The 23,227-nt window shown below is 49.8% G+C and overlaps 1 protein-coding gene across 1 annotated transcript in view; it reads left to right on the forward strand.

The window, feature by feature from the left end:
• Positions 1 to 23,227, forward strand: part of LAMC2 (laminin subunit gamma 2) — a 54,261-nt gene that overhangs the window by 21,164 nt on the left and 9,870 nt on the right. Inside the window, exons 3-15 of the mRNA XM_045516643.2 lie at positions 1,873 to 2,008; positions 4,993 to 5,091; positions 7,305 to 7,441; positions 8,366 to 8,488; positions 9,386 to 9,575; positions 12,806 to 12,918; positions 15,109 to 15,327; positions 15,870 to 16,052; positions 16,659 to 16,904; positions 18,896 to 19,041; positions 20,557 to 20,713; positions 21,024 to 21,229; positions 22,262 to 22,341. Coding sequence (XP_045372599.2) covers positions 1,873 to 2,008; positions 4,993 to 5,091; positions 7,305 to 7,441; positions 8,366 to 8,488; positions 9,386 to 9,575; positions 12,806 to 12,918; positions 15,109 to 15,327; positions 15,870 to 16,052; positions 16,659 to 16,904; positions 18,896 to 19,041; positions 20,557 to 20,713; positions 21,024 to 21,229; positions 22,262 to 22,341 — 2,035 coding nt within the window. The remainder of the gene's footprint in view (positions 1 to 1,872; positions 2,009 to 4,992; positions 5,092 to 7,304; positions 7,442 to 8,365; positions 8,489 to 9,385; positions 9,576 to 12,805; positions 12,919 to 15,108; positions 15,328 to 15,869; positions 16,053 to 16,658; positions 16,905 to 18,895; positions 19,042 to 20,556; positions 20,714 to 21,023; positions 21,230 to 22,261; positions 22,342 to 23,227) is intronic.

The raw sequence follows: 23,227 nt of genomic DNA on the forward strand, positions 1-23,227 counted from the left end.
AGCCGTCCTGCAGTTGCTCTGGAGTTGTCCCTCAGAGCTGCTCGTCTGATCTTGTCGCCGCCGCCTGCCTGAACCTCCGGTAGCTCCCCATTATCCACAAATGGATTAGTTTTCCCTCTCTCGGCTCTTAATTCACCAGTAGATACCATGAGCTAATACACATGAAGCGCCTAATTCAGTGTCTCACACACAGCAGGTGCTCAAAAGATGCAGTTGATCGCTGAGGGCCCTTTCAAGCTGTGCAGAGATGACATGGAGACTTTCGCAGACTCTGACTGTGAACGTGACTAATTTATGTCACATTCCACCTGTGGCATAAAAGCCTTTACACAGGCATGGAGCCAATACCTTTATTGATTTGAATTGTACCCACAAGTGAATTGAAGTTTCCTAGACAGATAAGAGATTAGAAAACGAGGCACAACTGGTTAGTGTTCTGCTGGCTTTATAGACTGTGAGTAGCCTGATGACCACAGGTGGGTGAGACACATGGATTGATTTCTAGTTCTGCCAGGCGCAGGGAAGCCACAAAGTCGGTGAGACACCTTCCACCTCGGCTTCTGGCTTCCTCCTAACTCCTTTTTCTTGGCATCTGTGCATTAATTCAGCAGATTTCTGGGCCTCTTCTTGGTGCCAGGCACAGGCAATCCAGCTGAGGTGCTCAGAAGTGAGCAGGGCTAAGGACTGGGGGAGCAGTGGGGTGGGTACTTTCCATGCAGGAGTCAGGGACCATTTCTCTAGGAAGGACTATTCAATCAAGACCCCAACTGCTGCAAATGGGCCAACCAGGGGGGGTTGTAGGGAAAGAGCATTCCAGACTGAGGGAGCAGCAAGTGCAAATGCCCTGAGGTAGGAAGCAGCACATTCCAGAAACAGGGAGCGGGGCAGCGAGCTGGACCTTAGTGAAAGAGGGTAGAAGATGAGGTCAGAGAGGACTAGTCTTGTAGGCAATGCTGCAGAGTTTGCATTTTATTCTGCTTCTAGAGGGGACCCACCAGAAGACTTAGACGAGTCCTATGATCTGAATTCCATTTTAAAAGGAGCACTCTGGCTTCTATAGAGAGATTGGAGCTGAGGGAGGCAAGGATGGAGGCAGGGAGGCGACGGAGGGGCAGGATTCAGGGGACAGAAGAGGGAGGCTGGAACTGGGGGGCTAGAAGGGAGGTGGTGAGAAGTGGCTGGATCCCAGAGTGGGCTCATCTGTTGGTCTGAGCACTCTTGTCTTCCATCAGCATCCAATCTGGGAGGTCCCACTTACAGGGAAGAGCATGTCTGTAAAATATTATCCACAGGACAGGTACCCTACCCTCATGCACCAAACCAGATACAAGGCACAGGGTCTTCACTGCCCACAAGGGGTGATGCTCCCAGGGTGAGAATGTCTACCGCTCCAGGTATGTAGAGCCATTTTTGGTTAAGAGGCCTTTCTGTACTCTTAGAACAAAAATCGTACCACGCAAGCACTGACCCTGAAAAGGTGGTGTTTGCCGGCCCGAGATGAGGGAGAAGGCGGCTCACGGTCTCGTCCTGACTCCCTTCGTGGAGGCTGCTGTGCTCATTCACAAATTGTCCTTCTTCTTGAGAGCTCGAGGGTCTGACAAACTACTTAATGTTGACACCAGAGCAGATACACTAACTAATACTGCTTTCAGGAGTCATTTCTGTTCCTTTCCCCGAGGAAGTGCTCCTCGGCTGTCAGTGCTTCCTCTAGTGGGCGGATGCATAGCCGGCGTGAACAGCTTGCTGGAAGCAGCAGGTGGGGGTTACTACCTAGGGCTTACTGAGCTCCCAGAGGGTGGCAGGTGCTTCCTAACACCATATACACTAAATGTTGCCTTCTCTTCTTTCCTTCCCCCTACCCTGTGGTTGCAGGTTCTCTCAGTGCTCGGTGTGACAACTCTGGACGGTGCAGCTGCAAGCCGGGTGTGACAGGGGACAGGTGTGACCGCTGCCTGCCGGGCTTCCACACCCTCACTGACGCTGGGTGCACCCGAGACCAGAGGCTCCTGTAAGCACCTGCCCCACCACTGCGGCTTCCGCTGTGAATAAAGGCAATCGTGTCCACGTCGGGGGCCACGTACATTTACTGAGCACCGATGTTGTGCCAAACACTGTTTCGAGGGCTTCTGTGGGTTATCTCATTTAATCCTCACAATAACCCTACAAGGTCGGGACTAACATTGTGCTCATCTGAAAATGAGAAACTTCAGTGGTGAAAGGTTAAATAAGATGCCCAGCGCTCCTGTTGAGGGTGGACCTCATGTTCAGACTCCGAGGTCTGACTCTGAGCCCAGGCTCTTCACCTCGACAACCCCCCCACCCGCCCTCCCCACTTTAGATGAACGAGGATGGAAGTAAAGAGTCACTCAAATTTTAACCTGGGACTCATTTCAGTTAAATGGATTTGGAGACGAGCTTTTTGGCATAATTATAATCTCCTTTAGCTTGAAGCATTCTCCATCCCTCCTCAACCTCTTTTTTGGAAGAAGATGGAGCCTAGGTTATAAATCACGCAAGCAATCCATGGAGATGCAGAGCCGGCAGGGTGTTGGGGCGGCTTAGGTGGGGGGAGCTTGGCAGTGAGGCCACAGGCTGAAGGCCGCCCGCAGCGGAATCTCCTCCCCATCGCGGGTAGAAGCCCCGCCGCCCCCAGCCGCGGCGCACCGTCCCTGCCACCGAGGTCCCAGGTTCTCTTACCTTCCGGGTCTTCGTGTGGATTACTCTCTCCCAGCCTTCCCTGACCCCTCCCTGGGCCCTGTCTCCCTTTTGTAACCCTTTTATGTATGTATGTATGTATGTATGCATGTATTTTTTATTGGCAGATAGTCAGTTACAATGTGTCGATTTCTGGTGTGCAGCACAATGTCCCAGTCATGCATATACGCACACATATTCATTTTCATAGTCCTTTTCATTAAAAGTTGTTAAAAAGATATTGAATATAGTTCCCATGATACACAGAATAAATTTGGTTTTTTAATCTACTTTTATATATAGTGGTGAACTGTAACCCTTTTAGAACACGAAGGAGGTTGTACCACTGCTTGGCTCGCCGCCCTCCGTGACCTCCTTTCCCACCCAGAAGGAGGTCCAAACTTCTTATCAAGGCCGGCAGGGCCCTGCCAGACCCTCCCACCCTCTCCATCCTCTGCCTTAGGCTCCCGCTCCATTTCTCACCCCCTCCCCTGGCTCCCTGCATCCAGCCACCCAGCCTTCCTTTCCTTCCTCAAAGAAGCCAAATGAATGTGACCCCAGCCTTGGCCTAGAGCCCTCTTCCCTCCCACAGAGCCAGGCAGAGGTCACGGGCCTCTGGCCCCACCTCGTCCATCTCCTCCCAGAGGCCCTTCTCACCGGTCCTCACCCTCCAAGTTCTGATAATGCTGTTTTAGAATCTCTCCTTTTCTGTATGTGTCTGTCTGTCTGTCTCTCCTACTGGGATGCAAGCCCCCTTGGGCTTTGTCTTGCTCACCGCTGCAGGAAGAGGCGCACAGAGGGTGCCAGCCGCTCACATACCCACCCTGGGGAACAGCGGCCTTTTCCTTTTTCCTACTCTCCCCGCTGCTTAGCAACCAGTAGCGGCTGAACACCTGTTTCTCAGAGGGCCCAGATGGCAGTCTGGAGGGGCCAGGGAAGGGGGGAGACCATGGGAACTGAGGGAACTGAGGGAAAGAAAGCTTCAGGAGGCCTGATAGGACTTGGTATCTGATTGGATGAGAACTGGGAGGGAGGAGGAGGGGGTTCAGACAGGATTTGATGGGATCGCAGAGCAGTCAGAGGAGGAGCAGGTCAGCTGGGAAAAGACGAGAAACTCAGTTTTAGAGCCGTGAGGTAAGTACACATGCTCGTGTGCCAAACTTGGTGACAGATCAGTGCGTCAGTCACCGGTCTGCACAAGACTAGGCAATTGTGCCAAAATTAAATAATGAAAATGCTGGGGTTTTTTTTTTCCACTGAGAAAGTCTTGCAACCGAAAATAAAAAATCAGCCAAAGTAATAGCAGTTTCACTCCTAAGTATACATTCAAGAGATTTGAAAACACACGTACCTGCACAGAAGCGTGCACACAGCTGTTCGTGTTAGCATTATTCATAATAGCTCAAAAGTGGGAACACCCCAGATGCCCAACAGCTGGTGACCGGATGAACACAGCATAGGACACTCATGTGATGGGACTTTATTCAGCCGTAAAATGGGTAAGCTACTGAGTGGCACATGGCGCAACATGGATGAACTTTGGAAACATACCAAGTAAAAGAAGCCAAACACAGACGCCACATGTTGTGTGATTCCATTCACAGGGAACGTTCACAATAGGCAAGTCTGTGGAGGCAAAAGTTTGGTTAGTGGTTCCCTAGGGCCGGGGGTAGGAAGTGGGGTGACTCCTGAGGGGCACAGCGTTTCTTTTCGGAGTAATAAAAATGTTCTGCAATTGGTAATGGGGATGGTGGCACAACTCTGACAGCAACAAAAACCACTGAACTGTACACGTTAAAGGGGTGCGTTGCATGGTGTGTGAATCACATCTCAGTAGAAGTGCAACTAAAAGCAAGAACTAAGTGAACTGAAAAGCAAGTTCGTGGAGTCAGTCGTGATGAAGGCAGACACCGTTGAATTAAACAACAGAGAAATAAATGATACACTTTTTTAAAATGTCAGCTGACCTGAACAGTCAACCAAAGGAAACTAAACAGTTTAGCGATGAATTTGGTCTACATTCCGGCGCAAACCCTCCTGCCTTTAGGAGTGGGCAGCAAGCGGTTCCTGGCCTGGCTGCCGCCCGCGGACCACACTTTGAGTAGCACTTGCACGGACAAGCGAATTCTTAACGGATCTGAGAGAGATTAGCGTGGACAAGAATAGCTGAGAGAGGCCTCCCTGAAGATGAGAGATTGACTCAAGTTGGTGCCATTTGCTTATGAGCACTTGAGCTTTCTGCGTACGTTTGCAAAGCATTTGGAAACACATCCCCAATTTCTCTTTCTTCTTTCCCAGAGACTCCAAGTGTGACTGTGACCCAGCCGGCATCTCGGGGCCCTGTGACGCCGGCCGCTGCGTCTGTAAGCCAGCTGTCACCGGAGAGCGCTGTGACAGGTCTGTGTGAACTGTGGCCCTCCAGGCACAGTGCGGAGAGTCCCTCTGCAGCTAGCATGAGAATTCATCCTCTGAGTGCAGTGACGGAAGAAGGACAGTTAACAGATACCGATTTCTTTCTTCCTGACCACTGTCCTCAAAAACTTAAAAAAAAAAAAAAATGCAGCCAACCCCCAGATCTCCCTGGGCTCCTGCTTTTGCTGGGTCCCTTCTCTTTGTCTGTGCTGTGACGGGGGACACGCTGTCCAGCTGGCTCTGCATCCCAGGTGCCCCGAGACGAGGGGCGATGCAAGGATGGGCTTACATGCCTCAGCCCGGTCCCCTAATTAAACGTGTTGGGGAAATCTTAGGAGCAGAGACTGTCGCAACATATGGCCATACAGAACCATCGTGTGCAGAGAAGAGCCCAGCCAGGGATGGGATGGTGGTTACACGCACACCCACGAGCCGGGGGGAGATGCAAGAACCCTCTGGGTCTCACCTTTGGGTGCCACGTTGGGGCAAGTGGTGCCACGAGGCTGATCCATCCTCAGTTGCTGCTGCAGGAAATTCCTTACGTACAAGCAGTGCTCAGACTTAAACCTTTTCCCCTCCCTGAGATGGTTGTGAGCAGAGGGCTGTGAGGTAGGCCCCAGAGGTGAAGGCTCGCTCCTTACTTCCTTAAAAGTAAGAAAGCAGGTCTTTGGCCTGCTGCCAATCGCTTATACCTGGGCAGAGGAAATGCCAGGTACATCCCTGGCTTGTGTTTTCAGGGGGTTCTTTGCTGCTGAGGTCAGGGTAGGGAAACAGTGTAAGTGTTACAAGAGGAGTCACTTTGGAAGAACATTTTGGGTTTCAAACTATAAGACAGAAATAGAAAGTCACATAAAACAAATGTTGTCAGTGCCACCAATGATGTGAAACAGGGCTTTGCTAAAAATATGCCACCCCCATGATCACACCCTCCCTTCTTCCTAGAAGTGACCACTATTCTGACTTCCTTACTTTTCTTCATAATTTATTGCCCAAGGACATCCTTAAACACTATCGTTTAGTTTTACCTGATTCCCTTCACTTCCCTCCCTCCCTCCCCCTTTCTTCCCTTCTTTTCTTAATCTCTTTTAATCTATAGGTTTCCTCCACAGAAACTATAATGATTTTTTTAAACCCTTGCCCTATAGGGGAAAACCACAATATTTATTTACAGCTGTTCTCTGAAGTGTCTGCTGTTCACAGCCAACCTGCTTTTCTGTGCTTTTGCACGATGAACATTAGACCACGTGATCTAGCGGCAGCTGTACCTGAGTTTGAATCTTCCCTCAGCCACTTACCAGCTGTGTGACCTTGAACAAGTGTCTTAACCTCTCTGGCCTTGGTGTCTCCAGCCAAGCAAATTGGAAATACCAACTCCTGTCTCACGGGTTGTAGCGAGGGTTAAATGAGGGAGCATAGGTACGGCGCCTGGCATATCCCAGGTGCTGAGTAGATGATCATTGAAACTGCTATCATTTCATGTAGAATGATGTCCTTCACCTGAACAGAGAAAAAGCAAACCCTTGCCAGCTTCCCCTGCCCTCTTCTCTATGACCCCAACATCTGGGACTTGTCTGGCAACTGTGGTCCTCAGAGAAGCCACTGGAGGGCTTGAGCTGGGAGCAGAGGGGGACCCTAGCCTACCTGCTGCTTTTGTAGAGAGCCTCCAGCCATCCTTCTGTGGCATCTCCTCCGCTGCCCCGTCCCCTGTGGGCCAGAGCCCAGGTGCAGGGGGCAGGGGTGCCGGGCAGTGCCAGGGAGGGTGGAGTTCTGGGGAGTCAGCACAGCTCAGCGGGTGCTGGGGCTTTCTTTTCCTGGCTCACACCTCCCACCCTTTTGTCCCCATTAAACACCTGCCCCAGGACAGGGCCAGCTCTGCATATCCCTGCTTGATCCCTTTCCATCTTGCCCATGCGACCTCCACTCAGTTCCTCACCAAGGATGGGAAAATCACTGCTTCCAGACCACCAGGTCAACATGATTCTGCTCTACCAGAGTGAAAGTGAATCTTCTTCATGCGCACCCAAAGGGGGGCTGTGTTATCCATCAGGGAGTGGGGCTGGTGCGTGTGACGTGGTGTTTCTCACCTCTGGGAATTAATGGGCTGTGTGGGGAGAAAGTAGAAGTGGTCAGTCATCATCTTCCTTGCAGGGATAAGAAATAACCTGTAATATTGTCCCGATTTCTAAACGCCACTGCAGGTGCCGACCGGGTTACTATCACCTGGATAGTGGGAACCCTGAGGGCTGCACCCAGTGCTTTTGCTATGGGCATTCGGCCAGCTGCCACAGCTCCGGAGGCTACAGTGTCCACAGAATCACCTCTACCTTCCACCAAGGTAAAACGTTCTGTATTCTAGGTTTTTTGCTTTTAATGTTGTATAGGATTTTGTGCTTATAGCCTTCCATCCTCAGGATGGGGTCCTCAAGTCATCTTAGCAACTCACTTCTAGCATTTTTTTTTTTAATTGAAGTATAGTCAGTTACAATGTGTCAGTTTCTGGTGTGCAGCACAATGCCCCAGTCATGCATATGTATACATACATTCTTTTCCATTAAAGGTTATTACAAGATATCTTCTAGCTTTTAATGTATGTTATTTTCTCAGGCAATAACGCAGAGCCTAGTGTCTTGAAAAAGTTAGAGCTGAACAGTTTGCTCATTCCACCTTATGAATAATAACTTAAAAGAATAACGAAGAAGAGACCAGATTTTCCTCTCCCTGCTTTTCCCACCCCATCTATTTCAAAACCACTAAAGAATCACTCCTTTGGATTGGGAGGTGTAATGTGAGTCTTCCTGGAATTCAGTCACTCATGTTGCTGCTTTCACATACGCCAAGCAAGTTAATTTATGTGAAATTAATTACCAAACTACAGAGCACTCTAAAAACATGGGAGATTAATATGACTGCAACTCTGAGTTTCTCTTTGAACACACCGGACCTTCTTACCTCACTAAGATCAGACCCTGTTTCTATAAATAAAATAAAAATGCAAATTACAGGCGGATGAAAACATGCTCTCTTATTGTAAGAGTCAAACTCACAGACGTCAAGGCAGCTGTAGGGTAGGGGCAGGTGATGCTGAGGACCAAGTAGAGAGGTGCACAGAAGTTTTGAGGACTGAACACGAAGGCAGAAATATTAAGAAAAGTCTGCCTGCTGCTCGCTGCTAGGACTTTTAGCAACCAAGTCTTGCTTCATTTAACTCAACAGAGGATGAGGTTTGTCCAAATGCAGAACGGTTTTATTTGTGTTCCAGGTGTGGATGGCTGGAAGGCTGTCCAAAGAAATGGATCTCCTGCAAAGCTCCAATGGTCACAGCGCCATCAAGACGTGTTCAGCTCGGCAAGACGATCAGACCCTGTCTATTTTGTAGCTCCTGGTATGTGTGGTATTTTTCCTATAGGAGCCAACTTGTAAGACCAGGAAGTCAGGATAGAAAAATGGAGTTAGAAAATATGGAAATCACATCACTTAGTGTTCAGGGGAGCAGCATCTCCAAAAGACAGGTGGGACTTCAGCCCTATTTGACAAAGTCACAGCACAACAGAGCAGACCTGGGTGTCCAGGTGGTCAGACCCCTGGTGAGGATTCCTGTTTTAGTCCAATGGGAAGCTTCTAGGTTCTCCACCAAGACAAGAAATAAGGACTGTGGTCAACTCTGTGGGTCTACCGAGAAGCAGATGGAAAAGTGAACACAAAGCATTTCTCAAAGCTTTAACCACTTATAAATTTTAAAAATATGTCTTAGTCAGAAAGCCTGGATGGAGGAGCTCTGGCTGGAATTCTACCCCTAGCTCAGATCCCTAGCTGTGACTCCTGGGCAAGGTGTCCTCTTTACCTCTCCAAATGTTAATTCTCTCAGCTGCTAAGTGGGAACAGTAATGCCTCCTGCCAAGAATCATCACCAGCAAATGTGGTGATGTTTGTGACCGCGGGCTGTAAACTGGAAAGCACACGTGACGAACGGCACTGTGGCTGGTCTACCTGGGCCCTTTACACGCTGGTCTGTCATGAGGGTCATGCCATGACTCATCTAATGATGGAATTGTCTTATAATGAGGCTGTTTCAGTATTTCAATAACTAACCCATCTTCATAGCCAGTAGCAGTATGCCCAGTGCCATGAACAGGCTCGTCTGGTAGGGCGGTTTGCGGAGGGTGGTGGCCAGATAACGTAGGACTCCCAGAGGGATCACAGCCATCAGCGCTAACTTGCTCGCTCATTTGCCTCTCCAGCCCCACAACCAATCTCAATCTTTTCGAATTCTATTTCACAGCCAAATTTCTTGGGAATCAACAGGTGAGCTATGGGCAAAGCCTGTCTTTTGACTACCGTGTGGACAGGGGAGGCAGACGCCCATCTGCCCACGACATGATCCTGGAAGGTGCTGGTCTGCGGATCACAGCTCCCTTGATGCCGCTTGGCAAGACACTGCCTTGTGGGATCACCAAGACGTACACGTTCAGGTAAAAAGAGAGACTTCAGAGTGGGTCAAATAGAGCAAACTGGTCAACCATTCATTCATTCAACAAGCTTTTCTGAGCACCTTTTACATACCAGACGTGGTGTTATGTGCTGAGACAGGTCAAGATTTCTGCCCACAAGCCCTGACAGGCTGATGGGAGAGGAAGATAAACAGATGATGACAGCGCAGCTTGTAAGCGACAAGGGAGACAAGGTGGACACAGGTGTTTTGAACACACACGGGAGGCACCAGTAACTCACGCTGGAGTAATCAAGGAAAGCTTCCCGGGACACAGTGGCAGGTGCAGAGCAGCTCTCTAAGAAAAGGGGGAAAGGTTCACAAGGCAGAGGAAACATGCTTGAGGAAGTTTCGTACATTTAGGAAATTCCAGGCAGTTAAGCATGAGTGGAGCATGGAGTGGGTTGGGGGTGGGGGGACACAGTGAGAAGTGAGGTCAGAGAAAGCGGAGGCGAGGTCACGGACGGCCCTGTGTGTGTCCAAGGAGGTTACATGTTATCCTGCAGAATGGGTGTTTTTTTAAGTGTAATTGACTTACAATGCTATGTTAGTTTCAGGTGCACAACATAGTGATTTGACATTTCTATATGTTACAAAAGGATCACCACAAAAATTCTAGTTGTCATGTGTCATCATGCAGTGTTCACATTATTGACCAGATTCCCCATGTGTACATTTCATCCCTGAGGCTCCTTTATTTTATAACTGGGCGTCTGTACCTCTTAATCTCCCTCACCTGTTTCACCCATCCCGCCACACCCTCCCCTCTGGCAAACACCTGTTGTTCTTTGTATCTGTGTGTGTGTTTCTGTTTTGCTATGTTTGTTTTTTAGATTTCACTTGTAAGTGAAATTATACAGTACTTGCCTTTCTCTGAGTTATTTCACTTAGCATAATACCCTGTGTGTGCATCCATGTGGTTGCAAATGGCAAGATTTCACTCTCTTTTATGGCTGAGTAATATTCCACTGTATATGTATCACAATATCTTTATCCATTCATCTGTTGATGAACACTTAAGTTGCTTCCATATCTTGGCTATTGTAAATAATGCTGCAGTGAACATAGGGGTGTCCGTTTTTTCTTCAGAAGGATGCCCAGAGGTGCACTTGCTGGATCACATGGTAGTTCTATTTTTAATCTTTTGAAGAACTTCCACGCTGTTTTCTGTAGTGGCTGTACCAATTTACATTCCCTTCAACAGCACACAAATATTTCCTTTTCTCCTCATCCTCACCAGCGCTTGTTATTTGTTGTCTTTCTGATGATGGCCACTCTGACAGGTGTGAGGTGGCATCTCATTCTGGCTTTGAGCGGCATGGCCGTGATGACTGGTGCTGTTGAGCATCTTTTCATGTGTCTGTTGGCTGTCTGTATGTCATTTTTTGGAAAAATGTCTATTTAGGTCTTCTGCCCATTTTTCAATTGGGTTGTTTGTTTTTTTGATGTAGAGTGGTATAAATTCTTTATATATTTTGGATATTAACCCCTTATCCAATATATCATTTGCAAATATTTTCTCCCTAGGATGGGAATTGTGAGTGGTGGGTACAGAGCGTCAGGGGAGGGGACTGTGCCTACCAAATGCTTAGTGCTGTGTTAGGGGCTGAGAAATCAAGGTGAAGAAACATGGTTATCGTCTTCCAAGAGCTCATGGTCTAGTTGGATATGTAACATGTCGAAGAGCGCACATAACACAATACAAAATCACTTCCGTGGTGGTGCGTGCTCAGGGGGACTTGGGAGGAGAGGGAAGAGTACCTTCATTCTGCCTGGAGGGGTCAGGAAAAGCGCCACAAAGGAGGCAGTGTGTGGACTGAGAACAGAAAGAAGCAAGGGCTTTCCCAGGGATGAACTCAGGACAACCTGTACACGTGAGTCTATGTGGGAAGGTGGAAAGGCATAAAACAGGGGGGTTGGCCAGCAGTATTTATGGCTGGGACGCAGCATGCATAGGGGGCATGGGCAGATAAAGTTGAGAAGACTGGAAAAGGACCCAGCATAGTGGGCCTTGGACGTCATGTCAAGGTGCAGAGATCTTGCCCATACCTTAAGATGATGGAAAGCTACTGAGAGGCTGGAAGTTGAGAAGTGGCAAGATCAGGTGTGAAGGCTGGGTGCAAATACTGTGTGGAGGTAGGGTCCTTAACTGAACCATCTGAAGACAGTTGCAGTGGTTCACGTGAGGGTTGTTGGGGGTCCACCCCAGAGCAGAGGTAAAGGGAATAGAGAACAGAAGACCCGCAGCGCACACACCCAGTGCCATTTATTCTAACGGTACCCACAGCCAGCTCTCCAACCTGGAACACCAATCCATCTTCTCAGCTTTCTCAGCTTAGTGAACTTACTCTTTAACATTCAACTTACAGGTTCTTCCTTTGTATGAGCCTTCCCGGAATCCCAGGTAGAGTTTCTGTCCATCGTGTGTTTCTACGGCATCCCGTTCACAAATTTGTTACAGCACTCACTGCACTGTATCATGGCTTTTTGCATACCTGCCGACTCCCCTGGGTAGACACTGATCACCTCACTCTAGCTGTCTTTGTGTTCTCTGTCCTAATACAGCTTCTGGCCCAAACCAAGGGCACAGTAAACTATTGTTTAACGAATCAGTGAATGAAACAAAAGAGTTAGGGTTGGCCCTGGAAGAGCCATTGCAGTAAAGAAAAAAACAACATAAAAAGGAATTGTGCCGGGGCTGGTGGTGTGATGCGCTGAGACACTATGATGCCAACCTAGGAAGTATTTGATGTGGACAATGTGGAAGGTGGGGACTGACTTTTGAAAATAGGAGGAGGTGAAATGTGCTCAGATAAGAAATCATTCAAACAACAAAACCAAAAATGAATGACAGTTCTCGAGGACCAGAGCTTCCTGCACTCAGAGACGTCCCTGATACTAGGTTTTGCATCACTAAGAATAGAAAGTGGCCTCTGAGGACTCGGACCAGCACTGACACCCTGACCCCTGGAGCTCGGCTTCCTGCGCTGGGACGCCCTCCATCACAGCCTGTGAGATTTGCGCTCCCCATGGGGTGAGAAAGCTCCAGATCTGCCTGCGAGGATGTGGCTACCAGTCCTTCATCCCCCTCAAGGCAGGACCGCAAAGGGGCTTAGCTGTTCCCACAGTCTAGGGCATACTTCATATCAGATATACAAATTGTAAGATTTGATAAGAGTTGGATTTTTCAGCTTTTGGTTTTAAATCATGCAGATTAAATGAACACCCGGGCAGTAACTGGAGCCCCCAGCTGAGTTACTTTGAGTTTCGAAGGCTACTGCGGAACCTCACATCCCTGCAGATCCGGGCTACCTACGGAGAGTACAGTAAGTGGCCAAAAGAAATGAATTCCTCTCTTCTTAGGTTTCAGTTTAATTTGCTTCAGCCCTCTAAGGTGGCCTCAGTCTCCAAACAAAGAGACGAACTACTTGATGGCTTTGGTGTAGAGTCGCCGATTGGGTCTAAAGTTTTACATTCTAGAAGTTGTTAAAAAGGAATGTTTCTCCAGCCAAGAGGTCAGCACTAATGAAGAATGAATGATGCTACTTTGCTGAAGGAGTCTCTGAACTTAGATTAAAGCTGATTATTTGAAGAAGATAACCAACAACACGAGGGCACGTTCCCTTAGCTCGGAAACGGCGCCTACGAGACTGCTCTCTTTATTTCTTGAGTAGCTTTCTTCTGGGATTATACTCGGGGCTACCGTGTTCGCACATCACCACGTGTGCTATTCATCCCTGCTACTGAACTTCTACCTACTTGCTGTGTACTCCTAGTCCCTATGGGAAATATTTAAATAGGAGCTCCTCGAGCTTTTTAGCGCTCATGTGAAAAGGAAGCATGGCCTGCACGCACCATTCCCATGCCGCTGATACAGCAAATAAAGCAGGAGGTAGATTCCTCACCGTGCGCTGAATCGTCACCGTGTGCCAGGCTCACTGTAATGTATGCGTTGTCTCATTGAATGTCCCAACAGACAGAGGAAGTAGACACCACTGTCATTTCTCTTCTGCGGTTGAGGAAACACAGTCATGGGGAGGCTAACGTGACTTGCCCAAATCACACAGCTGGTGAGGGTGATTTAAACTCGATTGTTCCCACACCAGAGCCTGTGCCCTCAGTCATGTCAGACCGTGGGCATGGTGAGGGAACGCCACCTGTCTTTGATGGGGCTGTCAATGAAAAACGAATCAGCAGTCAATCTAAGAAAGAAATGGAAAATTTTATTTGAGCCAACCTGAGGAGGATAATCTGGAAGAGAGTCTGTCCAAGCTTTCTGAGAACTGTTTCAAACAGGTGAAGGGGGAAGCCAGCATGTGTGTGAGTTTGGAAGGGTGTGGTACATGCAGGCATGCACACCTCTTGGCAGAAGGTCACTGCTGTTTGCAAGGAACAGATATCTTAGTTAATGGATTTAGCGCTTTTCAAAGCATGGGAAGATGTGGGAAACTGGGTTTATAAAATTTTCTCCTGAGAATACCTCCCCGTCTGAGGGCCAGTTCTGCCAGTTTTCCCAGGGCACAGAGTTCCTCACCCTGAATTCCTTGCAGGGTGTATTGCAGATCAGTCACTGCAGTGGCTAATGATTTGATTCTTGCCGAACAGGACGGTGGGCAACGTCCTTTATTTTACAGTCCCTTCTTTTTAGGGCTTCATTTTATCCCAGGTTTGGGAGGCATTTCTTGACCCATTTGTCCCACGGCGCTAGGAATGCTCATTCCCAGGTCGGGCGAGGACTTCCCTGATGGGTCGCTCAATGTGCCGATACTGGACTGGGTTCTGCGAACAGTAAGCAGAGCCTCTGGACGCCTGCCTCGCTGCTTACTCCCTCTCAGTCCAGGATGGCTCCTTCTTGTTGCTTCTTCCCAGGGCTGGAATTACACTCTGACAGTCACTGACCTTACAGCACTGCATCTTTGATCAAATTGTTTCAAGTCGCCTGATCATCATTAACTTTATCTAAGGCTCAGTCTCACGTTTGGTGATGCAAGCTCGTAACATTAATAGGTCATAAGTATTTAAGCGAGAACTTGCATTAAGTGTGGCCCAGCATCACCCCAGCTTGGCTGACCGGTCTGTTCTGCACCAGTCGTTGTCTTTAAGGGAAATTATGTATCGGCCCTGTACGTAAAGTTCACCAAGGATGTCTGCACCCGCATGGTGAGTAGTGGGTCATCGTGACCCCCGACAGGACTGACAAAGGAACGTTGTCCTCTAAGGAGTCGCATGGCTGGCGCCAGAGGGAGAAAAATGGATCTTCACGGTTGAGCAGGCACTTCTGCCGCAGGGGAGGTCCGGTTAACACGTATCGCAGATACACAGTGCAGCTGATGGAGGGGGAAGGAGGAGGCTAAAGCACAGAAAAAAGTTTTATGTTCAAATTGCTCTTGTCTTGCCTTAAAATGTGAATTTTTGTTTCATCCGGGAGTTAAGAAAAATAAAACCGAAAGAGAGGCCCGGCCTTAGACCCTTGGCCCTTACCGTCTGCTACGTCTAACCTGTTCTCTGTCCTGCAGGTACTGGGTACATTGACAACGTGACCCTGATCTCAGCCCGCCCCGTCTCTGGAGCCCCAGCACCCTGGGTTGAACAATGCGTGTGTCCTGCTGGGTACAAGGGACAGTTCTGCCAGGAATGTGCTTCTGGCTACAAAAGAGATGCAGCCAGACTGGGACCCTTTGGCTCCTGTATCCCGTGTAACTGCCAAGGGGGCGGGGCCTGTGACCCAGACACAGGTGAGTGAAAGGACACCCAGACCAGGCGGTCGGGGGTGCAGCCGGGTGACGGGGTCTCCGGTGGAAGAGAGAGCGGCATGAAGGCCGGGCCTGAACTCATTTCAGAGATGGGAAAGGGCTGTGGGAAGCGGGGCTGGAGCCCGGGGAGATGGACACGGCACTGCTCTGTTACACTCAATCCTTCTCATTGTGGAAATGCCGCGAGGCGGTGGGAGAGGTGCTAGGTTCCAGGAAGTGGCTGTCATGGTTCAGTGCTGGGTGAGGGGGCTGGCGTCAAGTTGCCAGAGTTGTAGGGGGAGATCAAAGCAAAGTCAGGGCCTGAATGAACATGCTGACAGATGGTGCCAGGCCTGGGGGACGGGGAGTGGGGTTAAGTTATGGATGGTTAAGGACAGAGGTGAGGGCGGGCATTCAGGCACTCTGGGGAAAGCTTCCCAAAGGGACGCCTTGAGCTACCAACCTCTGGCTCCCATGCACCATCTGTATTAAAGGAGGGGGAGAGTTTCATTTGTCTGCCCCTCTTTTCTTCCTCTGCCTCCCAGGAGACTGTTATTCAGGGGACGAGAGCCCTGACATCGAGTGTGCCGACTGCCCCCTCGGTTTCTACAACGACCCACGTGACCCCCGCAGCTGCCAGCCCTGTCCCTGTCCCAGTGGGTTCGGCTGCTCCGCGATGCCCGAGACGGAGGAGGTGGTGTGCAACAGCTGCCCCCCGGGCGTCACCGGTGAGGCCAGCTGCCCGCCCCGCCGCTGGGCCTGCCCTGTGCACACGCTGTGAATTCACGTCCAGAGAGTTGTCATTGCTAGGTTTTCTAGGGCGCTGTCATCCCTCAGGGTTAACCTAAATGGTCTCATAAAGACAAGCACAGTTCAGTGCCTGAGAGCAGAAGTGAATGGAGGAAGGGCGGAGTGTGCAGTTCTGGGAGGAAGTGCTGAAAGCTGTCTTAGGAGGCTGGTCATTAGGAGGTGAAGTTTTCAGACGAAATTCAGGGTTTAGCTAAGTTTTTAAAAAAAAAAGTGAACCAAGGTAAAGAAGGAAAACTTCATGACCTTATAAATGTCACACCTCTCTGCCGGTCAGAGCAGTGCCTTAGAGGTGTGGCTCTAAGTCTGACTTTTTCCCAGCCAGCTAGTTGACTGTCTGGAAGGCTCCCAGTGGTGCTGTGTTCCACCATCTGTGACCACCCTCGCGGGGGGGCTTCTGTTCCTGAGGCTACTGTTCTGGGGTCCAGGGGGACACACCTCGAGAGGGCGACTTGTGCTTGTGGCCTCTGCGTCTGGTCTTGCTGCCAACGGATGGTCACTTGGGCTTGGCCATTTGTCCCTTCCAGGTGCCCGCTGCGAGCTCTGTGCCGATGGCTACTTTGGGGACCCCTTTGGGGAACGTGGCCCAGTGAGGCCTTGTCAGCCCTGTCAGTGCAACAACAACGTGGACCCCAGTGCCTCCGGGAACTGTGACCGCCTGACGGGCAGGTGTCTGAAGTGCATCCACAACACGGCTGGGGGCCGCTGCGACCAGTGCAAAGCAGGCTACTTTGGGGACCCCCTGGCTCCCAACCCAGCGGACAAGTGTCGAGGTAGGACTGTGCCCCCAGTCTGTGTGTGTGTGTGTGTGTGTGCGTGTGCACACGTAAAAACACACAAATCAGCAAGGCCAGCCGCGGGTAATAGCGTGATGCCACTTTGGTTTTTCTGACCAACTGGCTCATGAGCAGCCTGGACCTCTCACCTGTCAAAGGCCTGAAAACCAGCTTCCCCCGCAGCAGGGCCCGGGGAGGATGTCGAATGGGTTAAAGCCTGGTGGGAGAAGTGACAAAGGTCAGGTTTACATTCCAAAGTGGAAGAGGAGCTAAAATGGGGCCGTGTCCTCTGCCCCGTCCCGAGGCTGGTGGGCAGGGAAGCGGCTGCCAGACCTGCAAGAGGGGGAGTAAATGACTCGAGACTAAGCCCGACCCCACTGAAGTGGGAGGGGCGTGGGTCGTAAAGGAGCTGAAGGGGCCCTCTCAGGAGGTCAGGGCGACTGATGTGTGGGGGGTGACGGCCCAGACTTCCGTGAAGGAGACGCAGCTTCAAAGCAGCAGCTCTCGTGGAGCCCTCCCTGGGGCTGCTTCAGATCAAAGCGTGAATGAGCAGCTCAGGCCTCTCGCCGGTCCTTCCTCCAACCCTCCGCACATGCTCTGCACTCGAGGGAAATCAGTTCTCAGGAGCCGGCCCTGCCCTGCAGACTCACCCCTCACTCACGGAGGCCCCAGACCAGCCCTACTGCCCGGAACTCAGGTCCAGAGTGGCTCTGGGGACCCAGCTTGGAGGATTCCTGGTTTCCCAGGAGGTCTGCAGGGAGCTCCCCCATCACACCAGAGTCCCCAGCCCTGGAAATGCCTCAGGACCTTTCTGCAACTCGGGGCTCCTCCCTAGGGGCACAAACTCCACCTGCTCTGACCCCAACCTGTGGGTTAGCCGTGATGTACCCACGGCAGGAGGTGTCCACGTGACGTCAGCAGTACTGAGTTCAAGTCCAGTTTTCTAACATGCCTATTGTATTGCGCTGGTCATGCCAGTTAAGTTCTCTGAGTCTCGGTGTCCTCACATGGATGAATAACATACAACTCAAAGTGGCTGTAAAGCACACTGTAAACTACGTAATTCCAGCTATAAGGTGCTGTTCATAGACTGTTCCCTGCCTTTAGACCACACATTTCTTCAGTCAGTTATCTTTTATCAAGCACTTATCATGTCCCCAGTGTGGAGCTAGATACTGAGGTTATAATAATGGGTAATCAGTCCCAGCTCCCAAAATGCTCGTATGCTAATAAGAAAGAGACACAAACATGTAAACAAATGGTGACAATACACTTAGATATATGGTCATACTACCACGTGCCAAATGCTTTGTGAGCACCAAAGAGGGAGTAACCTAGAGAAATCACTGTGGCGCCATTAGAGCAGCGTCTCACCCATGCTTATGTCCTCTGCTCCCAGAATAGAACATGGCACATAGTGGTACTCAGTTAACTTGACTGAATAAAGGTACTGCTTTACTGCACTTCCTACGTCAAAGGCAGCAGAGCAGGAGGAAAAGAGCATTGGTTCTTTCCAAGTTCTCATTCCAGCCTGCCATTTTCTTGCTGTGTGTCCTAGGACAAACTGCGCAACCTCTCTGAGTTCATATTACTCATCTGTAAAATAGAGGGAGATGTGTACATCTGGCACATCATAGGCCCAGAAGAAATGTTATCCTCCCTGTGAGCAAAGCCCCAGCATCTGCAGACCATCTAACAGGCTTACAGTTTAATGGGGGGAAGTCAGTGCCACTAGAAAGGATGGGCGGTTCTAGTATCTCTCCCTCCACACATACCCCAAACAGACCTGCCAGGTGGTTCCTGAGACCTCTCTGTACTGGGAACGTGCTTGGAGGCACAGCCGAGAGATGAATCTAACACAATAGGAATCAACAAGAGCAAAGGATTCCTCGCCCTTGGGTGACTGGATCTTCCTTCTACCTTTCCTATACCTCCAGTTTCTGGAATTAGCTTGACATGAAAGCTGTTTGTCTGTCTTCTGTCTCTAGCTTGCAACTGCAGCCCCGTGGGCTCGGAGCCCGTGGAGTGTAGAAGTGATGGCAGCTGTGTTTGCAAACCGGGATTCGGCGGCCTCAACTGTGAGCACGCAGCATTAGCCAGCTGCCCAGCGTGCTATAACCAAGTGAAGACTCAGGTGTGCGTGCTAACCAGCCCTCACCCCCAGGAGTAAACTCCTCAAGTGTCTCCTGGGCGGATCTGTCACAAACCCAGGACCCTCCTAGTCTCCTGGGGACTGGCTGGGAGTTACCACTTGTTTCTTTAAGAGTTGGTATATTGTACAAACTTGTGGTTGCCAGAGGGGAGAGGAGGGAAGGAAGGGACAGACTGGGAGTTCGAGATTTGTAGATACTGACAGGTATATATAAAACAGATAAACAAGTTTATACTGTATAGCACAGGGAAATATATTCAAGACCTTATAGTAGCTCATGGTGAAAAAGAATATGAAAATGAATATATGTATATTCACGTATGACTGAAAAATTGCGCTATATGCCAGAAATTGACACAACATTGTAAACTGACTGTAACTCAAAAAAAAAAAAAAGGGACAAGGAAAAAAATGCCCACACACACACACAAAAGAATTGGTATATTGGAAAAAATTTTTCCATATAATAGTGATAGTTGCCACCTATGGGGGGAGGGGATAAGCCAGTGGTGGAGTGTGTGCTTAGCATGCGTGAGATCCTGGGTTCAATCCTCAGTACCTCCATTAAATTTTTTTTAAATAAATAAATAAACCTGATTACCTCCCCTCCCCCCAAAACAAACCAAAAAAACCCAAATAATAATAATAATAATAATAATAGAACTTCAGGCTTATGTTTTTATACATATCATTTTCAAAACCCCTTCTGCAGACACTGTCTTATTTGGTAGTCATGGTAACAGTCAAATTGGAAGAAAAAGCATTCTGATTTCAGTTTTCACTGAGCAAAGTCTTGAAAAACTTACAATGTTTCAAAGCCAGGCGGGCAGGTGGAGCCGAGAGTCCCACCTGGGTCTCCTGAATCTGAGTTCAGTGCTCTTTCCACTCACATGCCGCTTTCCGGTTTGGATTTTTTCCCCGGAGATGTTCTTACACAGCAAATGAAGAAAAACACACAAAAGGTGCGAGGCCCCCGGAGGTGCCGCGGCTGTCCAAACAGGTGAAGGCTGTCCCCTCCACCCTAGAAGTATCTCACTTAAATGCCAGAGAAGAATGAAATTATGCTGTTGTTGTTAATTATTAATTATTGCTTTGCTGGGGTGAAGGGTGAGGGAGGAGAGAACTCAGACAGAACCCAAATGTAGAACCCACTCAACCTGTGCTGTAAACTGATCTATTTAACCAGCCCTCCGTAGCCTTTCCCGTATTCCAGGCACTGCCTGAAGCACTACACAAGCACTGGCTCGTTTAGTCCGGGTGACATGTCTGCGAGGTGCTATTACCATCACCCCATCCCATGGATAAAGGAGGGACTTGCCCGAGGTCACACAGCCAGTGAGCAGTGGGGCCGGGATTCAGGCTCAGCACGGCTGGGCTCTGGAGCGTGCCCTTTGCCTGCCGTGACGTGCCAAGCGCTTCTGGGCTCCTAGCTGCTCTCCCCTGGCTGCCTGGTGACTTCCCTCGTCTGTCCTGACCCTCCCTCCTGTGTGATTTCAGATGGATCAGTTTATGCAGCAGCTCCAGAGCCTGGAGACCCTGATTTCGACGGCTCAGGGTGGCGGGGGAGCGGTGCCCAGCACAGAGCTGGAAGGCAGGATGCGGCAGGCCGAGCAGGCCCTTCAGGACATCCTGAGAGAAGCCCAGATTTCAGAAGGTGACCAAGGCCAATTTCCTTTCACACAGGAGAGAATTCACAGTCCTAGAAAGCATTACGCTAGGTTATAGAATCGTTGGCGGGTAACAGCCCAGCGGACACCTCTGCCTCGTGCGTGCAGAGGAGAAGGACTTTCTGTGACATTCTCCTGGGCCCTGAGTGGTGAAGATAAGAGCAGCTGCATGCATCTATAGGCTGGGTTTTCACCATCTTGCCATAAGCCAGTCAAAGTCACTTGTTCGACCCTCCGTTACTGTTTGATTCCTTGCCCCCCAGAGTGCTCATCCTCCCTTTCCTTGTTGGTGCTCAGGTGCTATTAGATCCCTCAACCTCCAGCTGACCAAGGCCAGGAGCCAGGAGAACAGCTACCGGAACCGCCTGGATGACCTCAAGATGACCGTGGAGAGAGTTCGGGCCCTGGGCAGCCAGCATCAGAACCGCGGGCAGGATGCCCGCAGGCTCCTCACTCAGATGCGCCTGAGCCTGGAGGAGAGCGAGGCTGCCCTGCAAAGCTCGGTAGGTGGTGCTGGGTTAGGGACTGAGGTCATGGCTGGGAGGGGACACCCACCTGCAGGTGCTGCTGGCTCCGCTTGTCTCTCGGCTTTTCTGCTCCCTCCGGCGGACAGTCCAACTCATCTTCCTTGCAGAGTCACACCCATTCTCTGTGTTCTTTGGCTTCCTACACATTCCCATTTTACTGCATTATATTCTTCTCCTGGTTTATTTCTCGCTACCCAGAGCCCTGCCTCTTCTTCCTTCTTTCTGCATATCTTCTAGCTTGTTAGCTCCCAGAGGGGCAGGATTCCATTTCATCCACATTTACATTCCCAGCCCATTGCCCAATATGTGGCTGTGATGAATGTTTGCTGCTTGAAAGAAGGAATGAATGAATGAACAAAAGGACAAATGAAAAAGGAAGGAAGGGAAGGGAGAAGGAAGGAAGGACCCCAATGAATAAATGGCTCTGAAAGCAGGGGAAAAAAATTGCCAGGCTGATTTTCTTAATGATGTGATTCGTAGTGCGGCAGGGGGAGAGGTCTGCAGGAGCGCCCTTCTCTTTCTGAATAGAGAAGGCAGTGGTGACAATGATATTAAGTGGGTGGATGGGAGGTGGATCATGAATAGTGGAAGATAATCAGATATTATGCTGAGAAAATGAAGGATTCAAAAAATAATGTATATTGATTTTCCTTCTGTAGAAAATTCAGAAAAGAAGTAAAAATCCCCTATGACCTCATTCCTAAGAAATAACTACTATTAAAGCCCGGTGTATATTCTACTAGACTTTAAATCCATACGAAAATATGAACATATTTTTAAATGCATCTATACCTATATATGGACTTCTTTTGAACTTGAATTTCTACTGTATTCTTGTCTATGCATTTTTTTCTTTTTTAATGTCATGATCATGGTGACCAGGGACTCTGGGTGTGCAGGGTGCAGAATGCTGTGTGGCTCTGACAGGACAGATACAGAACCTGCTTAGGCTCCTTGTCTCATTCTTAGGCTCATGGCAAAGTCCTAACCAATTTTCCTTTTCCACAGAACATTCCTCCCTCAGACCACTATGTGGGGCCAAATGGCTTTAAAAGTCTAGCTCAGGAGGCCACGAGATTGGCAGACAGGTGAGCAGCACTGGGGCACCTCTGCTTCTGACCACCTGGGCAAGGCCAGCCTTGAACAACAGTGCGAGGTATTGGGGACCAAAGCACCATATTCATGACCTCCGGGCTCCCTCGCAGACACACCCCCCACCGCCCCGCCTTGAAGCCACTTCTTAGCCACTCAGCTTTTAGTGTATGTAGGTGGCCACGGGGCAAGGTCGTTCGGCAGGTGCTGGGGGTGGGGCTGTTTCTTTTCCAGATTTCTCTGTGACTCACAGTATGGCTTTGGTGCATGTCAGATGTAATTCCTTGGGCCCCGTGAACTGAATCAGCCCTTGGAAGAGAACACTTTGCAGCTTTGAGGGACTCCCAGGCCCCCACACCAAGCCTGGGAGCAAGTAGCAATGAGTTGTTTGCTAGCCTGTGGGAGCCAAGCCTGCACAGAGGGAGCTTCCTGAAAACCGGCTCTGCAGGGCCCCCGTGATAGCAGGCAGCTCCTTCATCCCTGCCTGGCTACCAGTCCTGCCATGTGAAGAGGTTTGTTCCTGGCGGTGGGCTCAGCAAGGTGGCCGGCTCTGCTACTCCCAAGTGGAATTCAATCAGCAGAAGGAGGTGGCTTTGTTCTTGCAGCAGGAGCTGCCTCCCGGGCTTTATTCCATCACTTTCTAGAACTAGGAGGACAAAGCACCTGGGGGACTTTTATTGACACGCTTTGTTCCCCCTGAGGGGTGGGTCCAGTTTAGAGAGTGAGTCGGGAGTTGGATCCTGGATGAAATAAAACCTAGGGGTTTCTTCTTGCAGAAAACAGCTTACAAATATCTTACCACCCTGAGACTTCTCCCACGCATCTCCATCCCCCGCCCCAGGCTTCCCCTGATTATGCCATAAATGGAGAAGGTCACCAAAA

This window comes from Camelus bactrianus, chromosome 21, assembly GCF_048773025.1.
Source record: "Camelus bactrianus isolate YW-2024 breed Bactrian camel chromosome 21, ASM4877302v1, whole genome shotgun sequence".
Lineage (NCBI taxonomy): Eukaryota > Metazoa > Chordata > Mammalia > Artiodactyla > Camelidae > Camelus > Camelus bactrianus.